The 21798-nt window shown below is 39.0% G+C and overlaps 1 protein-coding gene and 1 long non-coding RNA gene across 2 annotated transcripts; one reads left to right on the forward strand and one right to left on the reverse strand.

Annotated features, from left to right (window-relative positions):
• Positions 1 to 2098: 2098 nt before the first annotated feature.
• On the reverse strand, positions 2099 to 21415 carry LOC108556493. Its single transcript, XM_017912628.1, has 13 exons — positions 21209 to 21415; positions 14979 to 15104; positions 14601 to 14707; positions 13975 to 14535; positions 13727 to 13919; positions 13441 to 13664; positions 12929 to 13379; positions 12765 to 12858; positions 11302 to 11483; positions 7979 to 8133; positions 7456 to 7663; positions 5170 to 5444; positions 2099 to 2512 (listed from the first exon to the last, which is right to left on the reverse strand). Exons 3-13 carry the CDS (start codon positions 14663 to 14665, stop codon positions 2278 to 2280), a joined length of 2643 nt encoding a protein of 880 aa, XP_017768117.1. The 5' UTR covers positions 14666 to 14707; positions 14979 to 15104; positions 21209 to 21415; the 3' UTR covers positions 2099 to 2277.
• On the forward strand, positions 15834 to 19953 carry LOC108556494. The gene is made up of 3 exons (XR_001890817.1): positions 15834 to 15950; positions 19222 to 19269; positions 19706 to 19953. It is a non-coding gene; the product is annotated as an uncharacterized LOC108556494 (long non-coding RNA).
• Positions 21416 to 21798: the final 383 nt, after the last annotated feature.

Here is a 21798-nt window from a genome sequence, read left to right on the forward strand (position 1 = left end):
GTAAAAGAAAATGCAATCAGTTCATGAATTAGCATGGGATGTAAAATATGAGTCGGCATGTTGTTGCCGTTGTTGTTGATGTTGTTGTTGCTATTATTATTGCTGTTGTTGTTTCCTGTTCGAAACTCAATTACCGATGAAAACTTTATCTCAATTTCGCTATCTGAAATGATGATACTGTGTAACGATTTTTGTACAAAACTGTTGTCCGTCGCCGTTTTTGAACAAAGAACTGTGTTATTATCTGAGAAACGAGGTAACAACAATAATCAATTATTAGAAGAATGTATAGTGATGCGAGTGGGTGTTGTAATATCAAATAATGACAAGGTAGCGAGCGTCCGCTATTCCAGGTGGACAGTATCCACAGGTACGCACTTGGGCTCGGGGCAAAAGGAAACCCATCGCCCTGCATCGAAATGGATCCACGAAACTGAGCCCATCGCCAAGGTCAATCGGGATCTACTATCAGGACCTTTGCCAAACTAATCTACACAGGGCCCGACGACCCGTCAAGGACCCAACGGATCGGACCCGTAGATTCTTCGATGGTACGGCTCTGCACGAAACAATATCAGTTATTGCATCGTGCTAGTCATTTATCCTCACCTTGCCTTGCGATTAAAGCCGCTTTTTATTATTATTTTTCAATTTCTCGGCCGGCGCATTAATCTTGCAGCTTTCTCGAACAAAAAAAAAATCAAAGAAATAAAAGACAGACTCATACACAGGCGCTGAGATGGGGGAGGGACGAGGAATGAAAACCGAAGGCGTAAGAATTACATAGATATTGGATCTGTTTCACATAGTTAAGAATATATAATCTTTGTAATCATTTACTTAATTTTATATAACACTAACCAATAGGATAAATAAAAAAATTATGAAAAATAACTCATTTGCATTTAGTTATACAATAAAAAAAAATACTTGAATTGAGAGAATTTATATTAAAAGTACTTACCAATGTGTGAAATTTAGGTATGCGGATCAGGATTGAATATGGTTTAGGTATCAAAAGAAATGCACGCATGGGATAGATTTACTTTGTTTCGATATAATAAAAATTGTACACACCCACGACATTCGTCGCAATACGCAAACAAACTCAAATGAAATGCATACAAAATAAATTATTCATAAATACTCGGTAGTCTAAACGGTAGGTAAATATGTTTAGAAAAAATATAATGTTATTATATCATAAAATCCACATGAGAATGGAATCGGTCTGTAAAGTAGATCTCAAGTATAACTCATACATACACATAGAAATATAAATATATATATATAGATATATCTAGATATAAAGTTAAAAAAAATAATAATAATAAGAACACTGGCATTAGACATATTAAATAAAATCCCTGGCTTAAGTAAAGTGGGTCGGGGCGTTGATTACATAACAATCGAAAAATATAATGCATATGTATAGCTAACCTAAGACCCCATCATGTGTATAAATAATATGAATTAAAAGATCATAATTAATTATAGAAAAATAAAAATTAATAATAAAAAATTTAAAAGAAAACAATAACAAATAGACTTTCTTCTTCTTCCCTTTCTCTTCTTCTTCTTCTTTCGTTTCTTCTTCTTCTTCTTGCGCATGCATGTATAAACCACAAAAAAAAAACTAGTTAAATGCAATCAAAAGTCTTAAAAGGTAAATAAAAAATATATAGAGAAATGCCTCCGCTAGAAATGCGCAAGATCTCAAATCATTCTATCCGTAAAGGCACATTCGTTTAAATACAATTTAAATTATCTTCTTTTTTTTTCTTTTTCTTCTTCTTCTTCGCATCTCTTCCTCCCTCTTTTTACTAGACTAATGAACACAGTGTGAGGGTCCTGGACAAAACGCAGGACCAAACCATTAATAGTAAAAACGCTACTACTAAATGATCCCATTAAGAACAAAAAAATAATAATAAAAAGAACACCCTACTAAGTCTTAATTTAAGATTAGCTTAAAGGACACGAAAGAAATAATAAAAAAAATAAATGAATCGACAAGAAAAGAAAAAAAAAATACGTATCAAGTACTTAAAACAATACTTATTTACAATTGTAACAACTTGTTATATATAATATATATGTAGGTAAAAACAAAATGGTCGAATATAAATATTATATTACTAGAAAAATATGTGTGTGAGCAATCGGGATTCTTTGTTCTTCTTCGGATCCTTTCCTTCTCAGTTGACTCGGGGCTCTTGCGGTTTACAAGAGTATATAAAGACGGTACGCATAATGTGAACTGAGATGACATGAGCTTCAGATCGGGGGTGTTCCACGGACGTACTGCAGCTGTGGGTTCATCGACATCTGCATGTTGTTCATATTGTCGCAGCAGTGCGGCTCCAGGAGGCAGGCCACGAAGAGCAAAGCCATGATAGCGAAGTGGAACGAGATCGACGCGCGGACCACACGCTTGAACCAGGAGGCGGTCTTCGTTGCTGGACCGTCATCACCTGGGTCTCCGCTGGGTCCTGCTGCAACCACCGATTCACTGCAACAACAAAAAAAAAACAACAACCCGTATAACAAAATGATTTCGTTAACAACATATGTAGCGCAAATTTATAAATAATTTAGGTATTTTTGTAATATTTAGATGAATAAGTCTCTAGAATCAGCAGAAATAATAAACTTATGATTGATGGTCGGTATATACTAGATGCAATGCAACCTGTTTCGTTTATAGGAAACGAGAGAGGACGGGGAATAAAAAAAAGTTAAATATGTTTTATGCACGTTTCGCCCCGCGGGAATCCCTCGAATGTGTTTTAAAATGATGTGTTGAGGTTTTAAACGTGATTAGGGGGCGGCGGCGCCTAAGGGCAAGCGTAGGGACGCAAGCGGGACAGCAGGCGCAAGGGCAGCAAATCGGGGGGTGGTGGTGATGGTTTCGCGAAGGGCATGGATGTAGTAGGCAGGCTGTAATGGCGGCGGCTCGCGGCGCCCATCGTCGCCCGCATCCAAATGGTCTACTTAACCAAGGGGGACCCATCTCGGCGGGGCTCAAGATTGAAATTAGTTGAGCCCCGGGACCGCACTACATTTCAAACTTAGTCACCTACTTTCCCGTCCAACTTATTTCCTTGACGCCTTAATCCATTACCGAGCTCTTAACGGCTGCCCGTTAAACTTCTTTCTAACTAATTAAAGTTCCATTGATCCGTGAGGCAGCGTTAAAAATACATAGTTGCGCAGACCCGAAGGGCCGGACATCTTTAAATCCATTATGAAAAACGACCCTACGTCAATTATGGCAACACGAGAATAGGACTAATACAGTTAGGCGACGGCAGCTGCACGAAATTACGTTACGCAATTCATAATTCTTCTTTTTCCCCGCAACTTATCATTTGATATTGTGTGCGGTCAAATTTCATACGGAATTGAATCATACGGCGACATGCGAAGCGCTACTAATAGTCCAGAATTTCATTTAAACTTTGCATTGCTCCAATTACATTTATTTTTTTTTTCAAACCTAATCAAAAAGTTTCCTAACTACTTTTACATGCACCCATCACTCGATTATGCAATAGAAGTAAAAGGCGGTAGCAGTTCTTACACATTCTATTTAAAATGTGTAACTATAAAACTTGTTCAGATTACATTGATTTCCTGATTTATAAACTAATACTTTCTCGTAATATTCCATTAAACTAAAATATTTTTTAATTTTAACATTTTTTATACATTCAAATTGATGATTGATTAATTAAGCGAAAAGCAATTGTGAAGTTGCTAATTTTTATGGAAAAAAAAATAGAGGGTGGTTTTATTGGCTGTGAGGATCAGACGTGACCGTTGCGTAACCCGTGGAGTAGCGTGGCGGATATACAGGATGGATTTCGCTAAGTAGAGGCAATAAATCAAAATATTGGAAAGTTGCCGGTACGTATGTACGAGATAAGTGAGCCGAGGAGGCAATTAAATTCGGAATAAACGGTGAAAGATTCATTAGCGATTAGCGGGCGATCACGTCTTGCGAGTCCAGCCTAAGTAGATGGCGGAGCGGAAAGTTAAGAGCTGAAGAAGCAAAAGAAAGAACCGAAAGCACAAGAGCAATAGATTGCAGTACAGGAACGCAATGAGAAAGAATGAGCGAGAGAAGAGATGGCAAGGAAGAAGGGGGACGGCGCACCGCCGTAGATCATTTGTTGTATGTAAAACGATTTGCTGGGAACGATAAGTGATTTGTTGTTTATTTGTTGTTGTTATTAATTAAGGCAGTCGCATGTTCGCTCACGGGTTACCAACGGACCCATTAATCTTGCCGGTCGCAGCGGGACTGCCGCGATGCACTTGTTATTGCTTCATATTTAATGCTGCCCCAGACTTTATAAATTTATATAAACATTTGCTTAACATATACTCTTCATTTTTCTTGTCAAGCGCCGCACGCCCGGACCCCTACTTGTTCATCAGTCTTCTTAATTTAATTACCGACCATCAAAGTCAACGATCTTGAAAAGTCAAACAATCGCGCGCGTTCCGTTTTACTTACTCCTCCACTGGAGGCTTCTTTCTTCTACCTCGCTCCTCCTCAACCTCTCCACCAACAACAACCATCTCTCTTTTTGTGTGTCTTTACGTTCTGTTTGTTATTTGAGCAGCGCGCATTTGAATACAAATTGCTCATTGTTGTTGTTGTTTTTGGGAGACGGCGCCACCGTTTCACTCCAAATGCTAATCAATGGTAATCCGTTGCCGCCACCTCCTGGAGGTCGCACCGTGTCGACTAACCAAAGACATCCCACGCCCACGCGGTGACATGCATTCCCCACTCGAAGATTCCGCTATTTTGTTGCAGACAGAGACACATAGTATCGATTCGGTTGTGTATGTATGCCTAATCGATGATGTGTGAAACGCATTAAAAGCTGGCGGAATGTGTGGAAAGAGGAGCAAAACGAAACCAACACAACAACAAAAAAAACAACAACAAGCAAATGGGAAAAAGAAAGAACGCGCGCGCTAAGTACACATCGAACACGTCGAACACGGTGTCAGCGATGTTTGCCAGCAATTTATAAGCGGAGGATGTTGGCTCGAAGATGTCGTTTATGTCGTCGAATGGTTTCTGCTGAAAGGCCGCGCAAGTTGGGAAAAAAAATATATAGAGAGAGAAGACGCTCTGCTCTCTCTTCTTACCTCAGAGGTGCGGCTGCAGAGACGGCCGTCCTCACGATGATCGACCGGCACTTGTTCTGCAACGTCTTCAGCTCTTCCTCGGCGGCGGCGAGCCGCTCCCTCATCCTAACCCGGGCTGCACTATCCGGTGCCATCACGATTTCCAGCTGCCTCACCAACCTCCGGATCGCCGACAACCTCCTCTCGCGCTCCCCCAGGTCATGTTCCGACCCCTCATCGGAGATGCCGCTGTCCGAGAAAGATCCCTCCGTCAACATCTCCGAGAAGCTACAACCCTGCAAAACAAAGAAAAAAAACACATCATATATAGTTCCATGTAGGGAGTAAGAGAGAGAGAGAGAATAAAAGATCATGTTCGAGGGAAATACACGGGTGGAGGAGGGCTCTCTCTGCATGTATCGACTCTCCGCCAGCACTTTGGAATGATGCGCCGTAGTAATGAAAAGCAACGCGCTGCATACAAAGCAGATCTCGACTCGAAATATCTGCTAGATTCGCTTTATAATCCCACTTCCAAAGCTAGTTCAAGCCTCCGACATTACCGAATTTCATATATTATTATATTCGCTTTTTATTTCTCACAACCAAAAATATATATATATATAAACGTCTTCAACCACACCCAAATTCTTATGATTACCGGTTTTTCAATAATAGAAGCATTAACATATGAACTATGAAAAGAAAATAAATAATAGATAATCATTAGCGATATAGCACTAAATCTGGAAAGTAGAGGTACCGCACGGTACTAAATCTACAAGTTGATCTACAAACGAAATGATTCAATTACAGTGCGTTCTGGGTTTTTATGTAGCTGTTAAGAACATTAATAGAGTGGAGAAGGGTTTCCTTTATGCGATTCAATGAATTAATCGAGCCGCAGTGACCGTCATCAAATGCATGCGGCCACGGATGGACTGTATATAAATGAATGGGGGACGAACTCCGACGAAAGCCGAAACAAAAGTTAGATAATCTTCTGGATCCACAATTAAGATTACTCATTTCGATACGCATTTAACAGCTCACTGCATTCCCATCTTCGTTTCTTTGTATCTTCGCAGTTCCAATTCATTCATCCACTTGATTAATATGTTTCTACTTCATTAGTAGTACTAATTACTATGTTTATATAAGTATTACCAATTTGAAAAAACAATAAATTCCAATTGGAAATTTCAAGTTTTGAATGGGATAAGTTTTTTTTTATTTCATTGTTGTTTATTTTTATGTTTACGTTTAAAATTATTTTACGATTTTGATGATTGTAAAAAAGTTGTCATGCTGAAACATATATGGAAACTGAAGACAAAGTGCGGAGTCGTTAAAGCTCTTAAAAAGTACCCTCGTATCATTTTAGTGCTCTCCGGTGGAAACACAAATTTTTGAAAGTGGACGATCGATCCACGAAGTGGGCGAAGAGTGGTAGCTGCCGAAAATATGGATTTCTGCACCGAAATTAGGAATTAAATAAATGATTGTAAGATATTTGGGTGGGATTGGGGGGTTGGATGAGAGAAACGTCCGAGGATGCAGCAAATTTAGTTATTTGTTGTAACTGGACCTCTCAGACTAAGCTCTCCGATGCGATATTAAATTTGTATTTTTACGCTGATTCCATGGAACATTCAGAGGACGTGACCAGAAAGCCAAAAGGGCCCCGCTATTAACGATCCGGAAGCGGCACTATTACGTCTCTCCCATCTACACAGACCCAATACAACCGACCCCCAGAAAACCGAGCAAGCAAGCAAGCAACCACCCCCCTCGACATTAGTTTTTCGACCGTCGGCTCCAGAAGTTGTAGAGAAAAAGAAAAATAAAATAATAATGCAATGGGTGAGAATGAGGCAAAAGAATAAAATTATTCTTAGTCTACAAATTTTTGATCTGTGGATGATGAAATATCGATAATTGTTAAAAATGAGGGAAATCGAAATGTGATTTATAAAATTGACTTCTTGATGTTTCGTTAACATTTTTTTTTTGTTCATTCCCTGTGCCCCGTTATGTTATTCGGAATTAATAAATTGTAGTATTGAAAACGATTCATATGTGGAATAATTAAAGGCGCGCTTAAAAATCCGCTCATGCAGAGCGCGTTTGAATAAATGAATAAAGAGAATAAAACAAACGGCGCGCCGTGCATTTTAAACGACCGATGTTTGAATGTTTCATTTCGCTGCCCCCCCTCCCCCTTCACCCGCGCCTACAGCCGCCCCCGCTTCCCTGAAAACTTCCCGACGCCTGAAAGAGTTTCGATGTATTTTATTGCAATTTTACCTCTGTTTTAGTCTCGGAGAGGAGCTTGGCGACACCTCGCACCGAGGAGGCCATCTGATTGGAAAAGGTGCCACCCTGAAGAGCCGAATCCAAAGCGCCCAAGGTCTGCTCATCGTCGCGTAGATCGCCTCTCAGTTGATCCAGCCTGGTCTCCAGCATCTTCCAGCTCTGCAGCAGCAGATTCAGTCGGTTCAGACGTTCAGTTGCGCTGCGGAAACCCAGAAGTGTTAAAAGAATAAATAAAGAAGCGCACTGAAATGGAATGGAATGGAATGAAACGACACGCATACTCTCATACACACACATATGTGTATACACATGCACGGCGATTATTTCGTTTGGAAATCACGCAGCGGAGTTATAATGGGCATGATTTGTATTCACAACATTTTAATAATAAAAGTATTCGACGACAGCTGCACCCACATGCAACGTGGTGTGATTTTAAATGATCATTTCCATTTCGTGCCACGGCCCGACTCTTATTTAGGATTATGCAGAGTAAATAAATGGGCGTACTAACCTGTTGTTAATTTCGTACCAAATACGGTACAGCTCGGAAACGTTTGACTTCAGGCTGGACGAATTGTAGTCGGCGTTTTCGGTCATGAAATGGTTCACGGCGACGTTCACGATCAGCAGCTTCTTTTTGTGCTCCTCGATGTTGCTGAGCTCGGCCTGCGAAAGTAGAAGAAACAGAGAGAGAGGTTGTTACAAATGGTAGTAAAACGTTGCCGATGAGTTTAGCAAAAGGCCGATGATGCCCCCATGCAGATATTAATCAGATCGATATCTCACGATGAGGGGGATTTTTATTGTCTTACGATTTGTTAATGGATTTATGAATTATGTATTCGAGTTAGCACAAAAGGCGTCCGCCTCCTTTTGTCCGCTTAAAAGCGGAAACGTCGAAGGAGGCGGCTTCATCCCCATTTGCATGCATCCACAAGGACGAGGGTTGATGTCTAACTGGAATGGCTAGATAAAGCGCAAGAACAAGTAGCAAGTAGGATTGTACTGAAATGTTTGAAGAACGAAGATGACCTAATAATGGGGAGTGGAAATTTAATTAATATCCAGCTAATCCAGTTTTTTCAATGTGGCCCCAACGAGCGGAGCACGTCGAGTCAGCAGCGAACGCAACATCCCAAAGGACCGAACGGTCCGTCCACTTGCGACATGTAACGAGTCATATATCGTGCTTGGTAGACATTGATGACCGTATATGTATAAATTACTCAAGTTTATGGGCAGACCTTGCCTGCGCGATGCTCTCGACGTGTCAAACTTTTTCCCGCTGCAAATAAATTGTACATTAAGAAAAAATGAGCGGATCAGGGAAGGTTGAAGAGAGAAAAAAAAACTGAGTGTGACAGAGAGAGAGAGAAAAAAAAACTGAGTGTGACAGAGAGAGAGAGGAAAAACGAGAGGTACCCAGAACCACTCTTGAGACTTTGAGAAAGGGAAAGGGAGATGATGTCGAGAAGAGATGGAGGATTCTTCGGTTCAATTTTTAATTCGAATCGGTGGCAAAGAATTATTCAGCGCATGCCAACATGAATATTCGCTGCTTTTATATGAAAAATTACTGCCCGGATTCTCCGACATTTGGTGGCGACGTGGGACAATGCGCAAATTAAATTTTATATTTAAGTCGAAGGCGGCGATTAAAAACTATCCCCGTGCTTCTTGCTGCGAATCGCCGTGACACACATATTCTGTGTGGCAAGTTGGACTCGGAGGCGGCGAAGGAGATGGCATGGAAATTTTGTCACGACCGATAAATCTTTACAGGTTACCCAATTACTGCGCTGGTCAACGGATACGTGACCTCAGTTAATCCCGCTTTTTCGGGACAAACTAATCTCTAAGCTCAAACATTAGACCTATCAAAATTATTCAAATTTACCATACGATAATTCTGCATTTAGTCTATATTCAAAAAGACATACAATCAAAGCCTATATAAGTCAAATCAAGCAATTATCCACTTTAATGTTTTGAAAACGTTTAGAATTTTTTTAATCCGAATAAAACGCCCTATGTTTGCGACACGACAAATCATAATTACTGCTATGAACTTTTAAACAATTCTTATTGGGCCACCAATAGGAAATAAGAGATAAGAAAATCATAAAAATTTGGACGATTTCTATACGAAAACGTTTTTGCCTGTCTACGCATCACGATAAAAATCAGAGCTGCAGCTGCAAATCATATTGCTAAACACTAAAGAAGGGATCGGCAAATCCCGACTCTTTTCGTTTTTAACCATTCTATTGGTTCTAATGATCCGAACTAAATATTTTTTGTTAACGGATAAAATCTTGAAAATGGTGGTTTTATAGAAATCTAAACCAATCTATGCGTTTTATGTAAATCCATATCGTATATATTACACGATGAATAATTTTGAAAAAAAAATATCCAAATATTTGGAATAGTTATAATTATCTAATAATATATAATATAAATAAAAACATATTAGAAAATGTAATTTTGAGGGAGAGAAGTTTGTATTCATCAAGACAGTAATTTAATGGAAAACCTGTTAAATAACAATCGCATGATATTTAATAAACAAATCCGCTTGTATGCAAATGCCGTGGAGGGTGCGGATTTGTAAGTATAATTCGTGCTGAAACTAATGAAACCGACAGCGTAAATATTTGAGCAATCCTGAGATATGACGGAGGGACGCAAACCCTAATTGGATTACAAAACGATAGAATTATCAAACGTAATCAGAGCACCGAGCAACATAAAAAAAAATATACGCGACCGGGCTTGGAAGTAGGGAAACTATAAATCCCAACAACAGAGCTTTCGGGGTGGTTCCTAGATTGTATACAAAATTGCAGTAAATTCGAATCAATTGATTGGCTGTTGATTGCAAATTGAATTACATTGGAATGCGTGTCTGCGGAGGGACGACCCGAACAGCATACCAATGCGTTATCTGGAGGGTAAGACCTCAAATTGTACACTCGTCAAACACACATATGTATTTTGCAGTCGTCAATTTGCATACCAAAAAAAAAATGAGGAGAGGAGGCGGATGGTTGAGAGAGAGAGAAAAAAAAGTGCGCGTCCTCAAAAGAAATTATTTCTGCCCGAAAAATATGGACGCGTGCAGCGAATGCCTAACTGGGTCTCCCGGCATCCCGAAATGTTATCATTGTTAGTAGTAAAAGGCACTGATCGATATCGATCGGTGGAAGAAGTATTTGTACCCTGTTCCCGTGGCCCCAAGATTAAGACTTGGACGTGGCTGCAAGCAAGCCGACGGAGCAAGGCTCGACTTTGGAGTCCCGTCACGTAGCAGGCCAGAGCAGTAGCTCGACACGGGTACGCTTTTATCGTCATTTCAAACTCTGAAAATATCACACACCACCAGTTTTTAGGTCGAAGTATCGCTAAATTCCTCGACCAATAAAAACGGTGAGCGCGGATTTAGACAAAGACCAACCCGGCCTCGGCCGGTGCGCGAAACGGCAAAAAATTGATACAGCCACCGCACCTAAACTTGCTAATGGCCTATTCAACTACCATTAACTACAAATAACCGATACAGTGAGTGGCCTTTTATAGCCCCGCTGCAGGAACGAAAACAACGGCGAGCCAAGAAAAACGAAGAGCTGGATGGAAGAAGGCCAGGACATTCATCATAACGAAATTCCAATAGACAATCAATTACCAACGATCGCAGACAATACGAGAAAACCTTGCTTCGACTTATGCAACACAATGAACAGAGAGCATTAGCTACCAGCCCACAGATGGCGTCTCCCCCAAGGTCACGAAGATAGCCGCCACCTTTTTCCCGCTTCGATTTCAAACACTCACCGAATAGAAATCGATGTCCCTGCTCAAATCTTCGATGTTGTTCACTGTGAAGGCAGCATCCCCGGCAGGGATCTGGATCTCGTTCAACAGCTGCGTCAACCTCAGAATTTCGCTCTGTAAGCTCCTGTACTCTTGCATTTTAAGAATGCGATCCTTCAACTTTTGCCAACTCATGATCAAATCTGCAAACAGAAAGAAAAGAGAAAGGTTGAAAGCGCGTACATTAGTCTGAGCACTTGGGTTAGTCATGTTACGTTTAAGCCCCCCGAAAACCAACGCGCTATCGGACATCAACAAATACAAGTATACAACATTCACCGGAATTGTAAAAATATATAGAAAATACTTACCTATCGAAAACCAAACCAAAACTGAAGATAGCGCAACTCTTCAGAGCGAATCACTTGACACGAGTTTGTTTTCGAGAAACTTGATCAATGTTCTTTTCTTAGATGGTGTAATTTGGTAATGATGGTTCATTCGCATGCACCCGGTTTTGTTGCCAATTCAACTCGAAACTACTCAAACGCAAAACACTTCCTCGCAATAAAACCGTACACATGTTTATGTACCATAAGTGTTTATATATAATATGTGTTGTGTGTGTGTGTGGATCAAGGATGAAATAAACTTAGAAGCCTTAATTTACAAAGCAAACAAGCAATTTAATGCAGAATAAAAAATAAATCAAAAACATGCTGTTACATCGCAGTCAAGAGATTATAAATTAAGTAATTAATTAAAAAAAAAAACATAAATATTATAAAATAAATACGAGCTGAAAACCGTCACTTTCCTTGGCATCGCTTTAAACACATTAAAAGTAAACAAACTTCGTGCAAAATGCAAAACTTCAAATTATTAAAAATAATAATAAAAATTAAAAAACAATTCAGTAAATTAGGTTGTATGCCACTTTAACTAATAGTTAGAACCTGTAAAAACAATTAGCAAAGTCGCGATTCATCTCTCAAGCACTCTCATTTAGCAAAAATTTCTAGCGTTAAAGAAACTCTTTAAAATGATTAATTTGCGTATATCTATATAAGTATCAAAAAACGGATAAATAATAATAAAAAAAAATAAAGAGAAACATAAAATCACAGCCTAAAGCTCCCTTCTGATTAGTAGTCATTATCTCTGCATGAAGATAATATTTTGTATTTAATAACACTACGATTACTATGTTACAATATTTGGCAAGAGAAAAATAATGATATAAATATGTATATAAAAAAAAGATAATAAGGATTCTCGAACCGTAAAACCAACGAAAAATGTTTAAAAAAAATAATAAAATACTCTTCAAAATGTAAAATAAAGATAGATGTTAATATGCGAAACCCCGAATCAATCATTTTTAATTGCGGTAACTTGTAATTGGTTTCCAAAGCCGATTTTGACTAAGCAGTATCGGACTAACCGTAAAAAAAAAGTCCACGTATCAAAGATCCAATTCCTACCTGAAATATCCTTTTTGTCTAACGGAGACAAAACATCGCACTTCTCGTCAGCTAAGCAATTTATGTGGCGATCACATGTTGAAGTCAATTCCTTCTGTGGAACGAAACCAAAGAGAGAAAAGAAATATTAGAAAATGTTTATCCTGTACTAATCGTATGCTTACCGTATCGTTATTTATTAAATAAGTTTCAATGCCTAAGTTTTCTTGTTTTTGGAATATGTTATCGGTGTAGTGAAGCTGATTGCGCGAAGTCTTCAAGAGTTGACGAAGATTGTTGGCCTCTTGGTCGGAATCGATAACGTTCATGGTGGTGAAGCATTTCCTGGGGAACTGAGGAGAGAACTCCAGGTGACTGGATTGAGCAGACCAATCTGACTGACTGCCGAAATGTGTTCTGTAATCTTCTCCGAACTCCCAAAGTCTTCTAGCAGCGTCTGAATCGGGCGCCTCGCTATAAGCTTCAGACGAGTACTTCTCCTGGTAACCATCCCAAGCTTCATCGCAAGGAATGGACTGTTCTTCGTTTGTCGTCAAACTGAATTTCCCCGGGCTGTCGTCTCTTTCACCTTCCACAGCGAAATTTGTTTTAGCACCAAGCTTGAACATCGGCATCCTAGAATTTTTTTTAGTTTTAATAATAAGCTCAAAGCGTCGAAGCGCTTCAGAAATAATACCTTCTAGCGCGTTTATCTTCATCCGTGTCAGCACCACTAGTAGCAGAAGTTTCGAAATTTTGTCCAACCGGAGTTGCGGATGGATCGCTCACCGTTTGGCGGTCGCAATTCGAAGACTTGCAGCCGCATCCTGAGAATGAACCTGATTTCACCAAAGTGCCAGACCTGAGTTCACGACTGGCGGCACCGTTGTAAGGAGACGCACTATCCATCTTCCTCAAAACCTGATCAGTAATCAACAGAGCGATAGAGATATTCCTTGTAATACGATTAACGGCAAACTTACGCAACTGGCTTTCTTCTTCAATTTGAACCGCTTCCGTCTGATCGGCGAGCTATTCTCCTCGTTCAATATGGCACAGCTGTCTTCCACGGTCGACGATGTGGAATTTCCCTGATTGTTGCTGAGGCTTCCTGTTAATGGCATAGTGTGCAGAGCGGATTCCGAAATAGAGTAGGTTGGCGCATCCTGTTCAATCCTATAACACCAATAATCCAATTTGTATTTCGTTAAGGTTTAGAGCTTTTAATTACCTTTGCGACGATTTTGAAAGTTGCGTGATGCAAGCGATGGACGAGGGGCGCTGCCCTTTGATGTTCGATTTCTGGTGTCTTTGGCGATACACCACTTTAGGCGTGGACACGAAGAATCCACCCAAATCAGTGCAGGAGGCATTCAAGGACTCCCGCGCCTTGTAGGTGGCAATGCTCTCGTTCTGCTCCTCCGAAGACTCAGATTCATTCTCCTCGTCTTCGCTGCTGGCGTCGCAACTGTCCTCCGGCTTGTTGTTATCCATATTCAACCACTGCTTGATGCGAGTCATCTTGTTCAAAGCCGGTTCGCCGGTCGGGTTTCCGACGCGTTGCTTTATTGGGCTAACCATCTCTTCAACCTCCTGCACAATCTTCCGGTAGTCTGGGATTTTGTTAGGGGTTTTCTGAGAGTACGTCCACTCCTCCTCGGAAGTTTCAGAATTGGTCTGCGCCTCCGCCTCCAACGCGATGTTCTGTAGTTGCTCAATCTTCTCCATGTCAGAATCCGTGTCCACGTGCTTGAAATAAAACATGACCCTATTGGGTGCGTTCTGGTTCGATCTATTGAAAAAAAAAACAAAAAATTAAAACACCTTCATCGCCTCTGGTAACGCTGCACCACGTACATGTTGAATTGTGCGTCTTCTGTTTCTGGCCTCCTGCTGGTGTCGTTCTCCTGGTTACCGCTCATTGTTCCGTTTTCGTGATTGCCATCGGTTTCATCAATATCATTCTGGAAAATGTAAATATTTAGTTTCTCCGTCGCTCGAGGAAAATGGATTTGATCGATCCGCGGGAGCGGAGGGTCCTGCGCGATGCTCGTCCCCCATGCTTATTATTTCGATGCAGAGTGAACGACGGCGGGAAAAGAAAATAAATGAAATAACGAAAATAAAAACGGAACGAGAGCATCACGCGAGCCGGAATGAAAGTATTAAGAAAGCGCATCGAATGTATTATGGAAAATTCGTTTCTTTTAATTTGCTCTTGTTCTCTTCGCTCACCTGCGTCGTCGTGGAGGTGGCCTCTGCGGAAAAACATTCTTTGGAGACTGGTGATCCGCTGCAGAGACGTGGTTGCTTCTTCACTGGACCCTCGTCGGATTCGCTGTCCGAGAACAATGCGTTATTCTGCAAAGCACAACAAATATTGACGGATTACATAAAGTACAGATTGAACCTCAGAGAAGAAGAAAAGCATGTCTAATATTTTTGTTATTTAGGTGGGAGGTAGGAGGAGCAGTAGTGGTAGGGAGAGGAGGAGGTCGAAGGAAATAAACCAAAATAAAAGATATGTATATGTAACGGCACGTTCGGTACTAATGCGCTCTAATTAAAATTAATTAGACGGTTTTATAGAAAGTGAAAGATTATGTAAAACGTGGACGAAATTGAAGAGAGAATTAGAAGAAAAAATATAAATAAAAGTGGTATTGGCACGTTTCTACTCACGCTATACCATAAAACACTAAAGATTCAAATTCGGATCTGGAAGTTAAGCTTCCTGTTACCTTTCATATTTTCATTTTAGTAACAACAATCTTCACTTATATAAGTATTATTTACCACGTGGTGGAGACAGATCAATTGATGAGCGCACGAGGGCCAAGAACCAAATGATTTCCTCGAAGCGCCAAAAAACTGCTCCACTATTTTTATGGAGCAGCACGGCAATGACCCAGATCTCCCATTCTTACGTTTTAGTCAAATTTTGTTCACACTTATACCCAAACGCAATCATCCAAAATAAACGAACGATTGGCAAATTCGCGTAAAATGGATATTCTTCTTCCCGTGCGCTTACCTCATCGAGCCGATGAGCCAAATTTAACGCACACGCACAGACAAGAAGCAGAGATTCTCTAGTTTATTTTGACGGCCCAGCACATTTATCGTCAAAAACACGGAAATCTCCTGCCCATTATTCCGCGCGCTCGATATCGTCCTTGCTCGCTAATTACAAATAGATTATTCACGGTGAGTAATTGGCTCTCTTGGTGAGTTTCGTGCCACTTCGAGAATTCGCGCCATTGGGTAACTTCTCTACTTCTCTCGAAACTATAGACCTATCGCGAAACATTTCAACATCACCGTTAAACAATCTTTTTTCTTGCTATTGCTAACACAGTGTCACTGCTATTCATAGAAACTTTATCATGCTTAGCTTAGCTAACACTTTAGTTCACTGAAAAAGCTTACAACCTTTGTTTGTCTTATCTTTAATTATTTGCACAAATCATAGTATTTCGCTCAAACAATTTGTCGACGCACCTTTCGAATATTTTTTTGTAATTTCCAAATTTAGAAATTGCTGTATAATTTTGAAACTCCTCGTCAAAGCGGAGATGACCCCAAAAACTAGACGTGTGTAGGTGTAAGTACCCCAACTCTGGACAAATATGTACATTTTCTCGTTCATTTCGAAGGTTATTTATGTGTGGTTATAAATGCGAATAGAGAGAATTAATGTAATTATTTGCGCAAACTGGGTGCAACTGCGGACACGCGAAGGTTTACGCAAGTGCATACCGGTTTCCTGTCGGGCGGATTTAGAAATAATTTCATTATTTGAGCAGAGCGAGCATGAATCACCTACACCTCGAATCGATATAGAAACAGCGGCAAAACTGATTATCGATTTAACGATTTGAGCAAACCGAATACGCTTTAATCGATATGCAAATATCAATACATTTTATTGAGTTTCGTTACAACTGGATAAGGTACTTACTGGATACATACTAGGTTAGAGCAGAGCCAACGTCGACTGTTGCAAAACAGAAAATCAATTTAGTGAAGCGCATTTGCCTCTCTTGTGTATATATATATATATAAAACGTGTTGTAACCTCTACCTGGGTTCGAGGAAACTTGCATGCATTTCACCCTCAAGGAACTTTTTTTCATGCCTTCTCTTCCTCAGGTAGATATATCGCATGTAAATTACGTGAGCAATCGAACCGAGACTACCCAATATTTTTGTGAAAACAACAGAAGCGTTATTATAAAATAGTCTAATTGTTACCATTAGCTAATTAAAGTTAGAAATAAGCATACAATTGCGCGGGAAGGAAACGGCAAACGGGATGCCGCTTCCACCAAGTAATCAAATGCACTCAATGCATCTTTTTTCTCAGTACTAAAATACCTGGATTTTACGACGGAAAGATCTTAAAGGTGGCTTAACAGTTATTATTCCGGGAAACGCACCGAGCGGACGTCTGCTTTGATAATGTCAATACCGTGATGGAAAATGTAAACATTGTCCATAGAAATAATAGTTCTCTTGAAATATAACAAACTTTAAATAATTATATTAAAAACAATTTACGATAGTTACACTAATTCTCCGAAACGTTTTCTAATTTAAACCCAACGATCGTTACTTTATTAATGGTCGGGGGCAATTGAAAACTTACTCTATTGCTTATTCCCATTTCTATCGATTGCAGTTACTTTGAAAGCAGGTGTTTTATTGTTCACTTCCAACGAATACGTATATATAAATAGATTCGCCCTAATCCCAGCTATTTTTACGAGCAGAAAGTTCTGGAAACTTTATATTCTAGGAATCATCATCATCGCCGTAAATAAAAATGTTCAAATCATATTCAAAAAGTGATAATATAAGAAACATTTCTTATTATAACTAGCACATATATACAAACATATGTAGTGGTTGCACCATTTCCCATGGTTTCGAAATAGACCACCGAAGACATTTTGTTTATACAATACCCGATTTGTCCGACGCTTCTCACGCTTCACAGCCAGCTCAATTCTAAAGCAAATTTTTTGTTTATTTTAAATGTTTCCTCAGTCGCTTGTTAAATTCAAATCTATTGAATATATCCCTTTCATATTTGTTAATTTCATTGTATTTGTAACTGGTTTCCTGGTTTTTGTTTATAGATTACAGCAAATTAACAAACTGTTCGTTTACATATAAAAACAGAATATGTTTATACCAGCAATTACAAAATAGATTATGAAACTTTGTTTATTCGGCTGTATTTTTATTTCACTTTTTCAAGTAAATGCAAATACAGATACTTTATCGGTAGTTTCACATAAATATACTTGATTTCTTACCATTTACGTGGTTAAACATGCCATATTTACTGCAGTTTATGCAAGTGTGCTCAGGTAACATAATATTTGTTCAAGATCCGGTCTTTTCAGTTGGATAATCATTGAAGTTTATAAAATGTATATACATTTAAGCAATACTTGCAGAAGTGTGGACTTAAATAAATATTGAATACGCAATGGAAATACCGAAGCGAAGAGTGTAATTTATGAGTTTAAAAGTAAACACTTTTTGTATAATTGTATGTAAGTTACCGTTATGAATTATCGATAGGTCCAGATTTAAATGGCTCGAGTTTCATTAGAACCCAGCTGCAGGAGAAAGAAAATGAAAGACGGTGAAAGAGTTCCTGGGTGGTCTTCGTGCGGTTCAGTAATCTTTTGGGCACCAAGCGAATTTATCCTCCGATCAAAATTTGCTCAGAGTTCAAAAATAATAATAATATATCAGGTATTGCGAAAACAATAGATTGTTTGTTCGACTCGAAATGATTTCACTGCGTTGATATTGAATTAGCACGTATTTAAAATTATAAAATATTGCTAATCTTGTTTACACATTGATCTTCCTAATTGTGATTTCCATAATTAGGATTTTTCCATAATATTTTCATCACTCATAAAATAGTTTGAATAATAGTGATTAAAGGACAATTAAGGAACAAAACATTATTTATGGTTTCAGTTATATGATTATTTTAACGGTCACGGGCCTCACGTGGCCCGAGGGCTGCGTTTTACAAACACCTGCGTTCATTTATTTATAATTTTTTTTCAAAACACGTGCGTTCTCATCGATGATTATAGAAAATACGTGTTTGAACTTACGTGATTATTAAATACATTACTAATTGATTTCAATTAATAGTACGGGGTAGTTTCTTTTTAAATAAATTATTCATGAATTAATGATTTGCGCAAATAGGGAAATCTTTTTGTACAGCGCTTTCTTTTTTATATATATATAGAAGTAATTGAACGCTCAATTGTGCAAATAATCAAATGATTCACTCAAACAGAAAATTATCGATATTAACATTCCTAGGGTGCACACTTTCTTTTATCAAAATAATGAAATTAAATGTTGTGTTTTAAACAAATAATTAGATAGTTTGCGCAAACAAGGAGTTATCTATCATCCAGTTCTTTTGTGTTTGCAGAGATTTCGTGTTATATTTGTTGAAGGGAAATGACATTTCTTCATTTAGGTATGAGCAAATAGTCAAATTAACGTTTGCTTTTAACGGTTTTAATTTACTATTTTCACATTTAACAATATGTAAATTTATATTCAAATAATTAGATAAAAATACTCCATTTTTAAATAATTATTTAATTATTGTAATTTTAACGAGAAAATAAAAATATTATTAAAGTAATTTACTTACACAAACAAGTTTTTAAATTAATTTGAAACTTTGCATAATAAAATCACGTTGAAAATTGAAATTAATATGAAACTTAAAATTCGGTATTTTTATCACTATAGCAGTAGTTTAACTAATATTAATCATGTTGATTATTTGTTTCACTTTAAACTTCCACGTAACGTTCACTTTAACTCGGTTAAGGAAATACCCCGGATTACAAACTTTATATTCTGTCTACAACTAAACTCAAGTTAAGTCTTCATTTGTTTGGTAGATTCACAAAGGGGGCATTTTTTTGTAACCTGTCTTGCCGCACAGATGGCAGACTGTGGAGGATTCCGAAGGGGGAAGAGCCTGAGCCATCCACGTGCGGCCGCAACAACAGGTTCCCAAAAACAACACGAGAACAAAAAAAAAAGGACGATGCGAAGAAGTAGAAGAGAGGAGTAATATAACGAAGCTCAAAGACCCGAAAAACGAGAGAGAAGCTTCGGGCTTTTAACTAATTTAATGTTGAAATAATTGTTCAGTAAACAAAGTCCGGTTCTTACCTGTATTACCACTTGGGTAACGTTTAGAAACAAAAATATATATTTATATATATAATAATATGTGTCTGTATCTAAATGAAAAATGTATTAATTAATCCTTGACAAGGCACGTGGGCAATGGTACTCTTTTATTGCTTTATTTCTTTCCTCTCGAGGAGAGAGAAAACTTTGAGTCACTTTCACAGCCGACGGTCGGCAAGAGTCATGGTTGATGTTGTTGATGTTGACTGTTCTACGGCCGAGTCTCGACTGAGGTGGTGCAGCTTGTCGGCGGCTCGAACTTCGGGAACCCACGAGCCGGTAAAGCAACAACGGAAACTCCTCTACTCCTTTTATCCAGTTTACTCTTTTTCCATGCTTCCATCCATTCTACCTCTCATGTTTTGTTCTAATTGCACTATTACGTGCACGTGGACTCTATGGTACCACTCCGGAAACGAATTAAGCTCAACCCGCTTCTGTTGTCATTGTTGTCCCCTTCATAATAATCGATAATTTTTTGATAAAGAAACACTCGAAGGGGGTCTGTCTCTCCCATGACCACATTGAAGCCCAATTCAAATATGTATTATAAATATATTATATTATACCGGTATATTCAAAGCGAGAGAGATGGAAACTTACATCCTGCGATCAAAGGTTTAATGTTGCTATTTTTACGCCAAACTCAAGGTTACTTGTCGCAACCAAATATATATATATAAATAAATATAGAGAAAAGCAACAATAAATCCGTTCGACTGTCGCTCCAGATGGAATCGATAAGGTGCACGATGCTCAGTTCACTTCCCGTGATAACGGATTTTGGATGAAATTAAAAACACAAAGTCGAAAAGTAGCATCAACATCTGAAGCGAAACGGCTTGCGCAACGCGATGGAAAGTAAACGAGGAGAAAGAGTGTGTACATATATTAAATGGTAGCCGGAGTGGAAGTATTTCGACACGCGAGTCGAAGCATCCAAGTGGAAGGAAGGAAAAACTGAGGAGGAACAAGGGCATACGCCGAATAAATAAAGCGATGGGCTTCGTCTGCAAATCTCCATAACTTTATCCAATACAAAGAGTACGACTATGGTAACGATGACATCAGCATCAACAACAAAAAAAGAACAACGGACAACAGCATTTTCGACTAACAGTAATGGCAATTTAGTCCGGTTCTTTTGTGCTGCTTCCGCCACTCATTTTTTTTTTCCTGCTGATAACTCTAACTCATCTACTCACTTTTTTGAAGTAGTTCTCGAAGTAGCATTGCCATTCCAACGAGCGCAAAAACAGCAGGTGCCAGCGCCTCTCCAAACCGATGACGACGTCGAGCGTGGACCGGCCGCAATCTGAACTCCTTCTGCACAGTTTCACCACAGAGCTGACGATCTTCCCGTGGTTCTCGATGTCTCTATGCTGTACCTGCAAACCAAACAGAGGGCACTGTTTACATTTTCCTTATCACTGATAAATGTCGAGGGGGAGACTATCAACCTGATAACCGCGCCCTCGATCACGCTTCCATTTCATACACTAATTCATTTACTCTTCTCTCTCTTTCTCTTGTACATATTTTTTTTTGTTTAGTCGATGTTTGTTTTTGTTTTGTAATTATTTTCCTGGCTGCAACGGACATTTCGGGTACACCGGTGTGTTTCTAAATTGTTTCTAGTTGGTTGACTCCGAACGCCGACAGCAACACAGCGACGTGTTTCACTTTCGAAATTTGCCGTGTCCCAGTATTAATTGAGACCCGTTCCCAACGATCCCAATCCCATTACTATTTGGCATTAAGTAGCACTTCGAGATCTCGAGGTGTTGATAGATGA

Source organism: Nicrophorus vespilloides, unplaced genomic scaffold (genome assembly GCF_001412225.1).
Source record: "Nicrophorus vespilloides isolate i.1.1-1 unplaced genomic scaffold, Nicve_v1.0, whole genome shotgun sequence".
NCBI classification, from domain to species: domain Eukaryota; kingdom Metazoa; phylum Arthropoda; class Insecta; order Coleoptera; family Silphidae; genus Nicrophorus; species Nicrophorus vespilloides.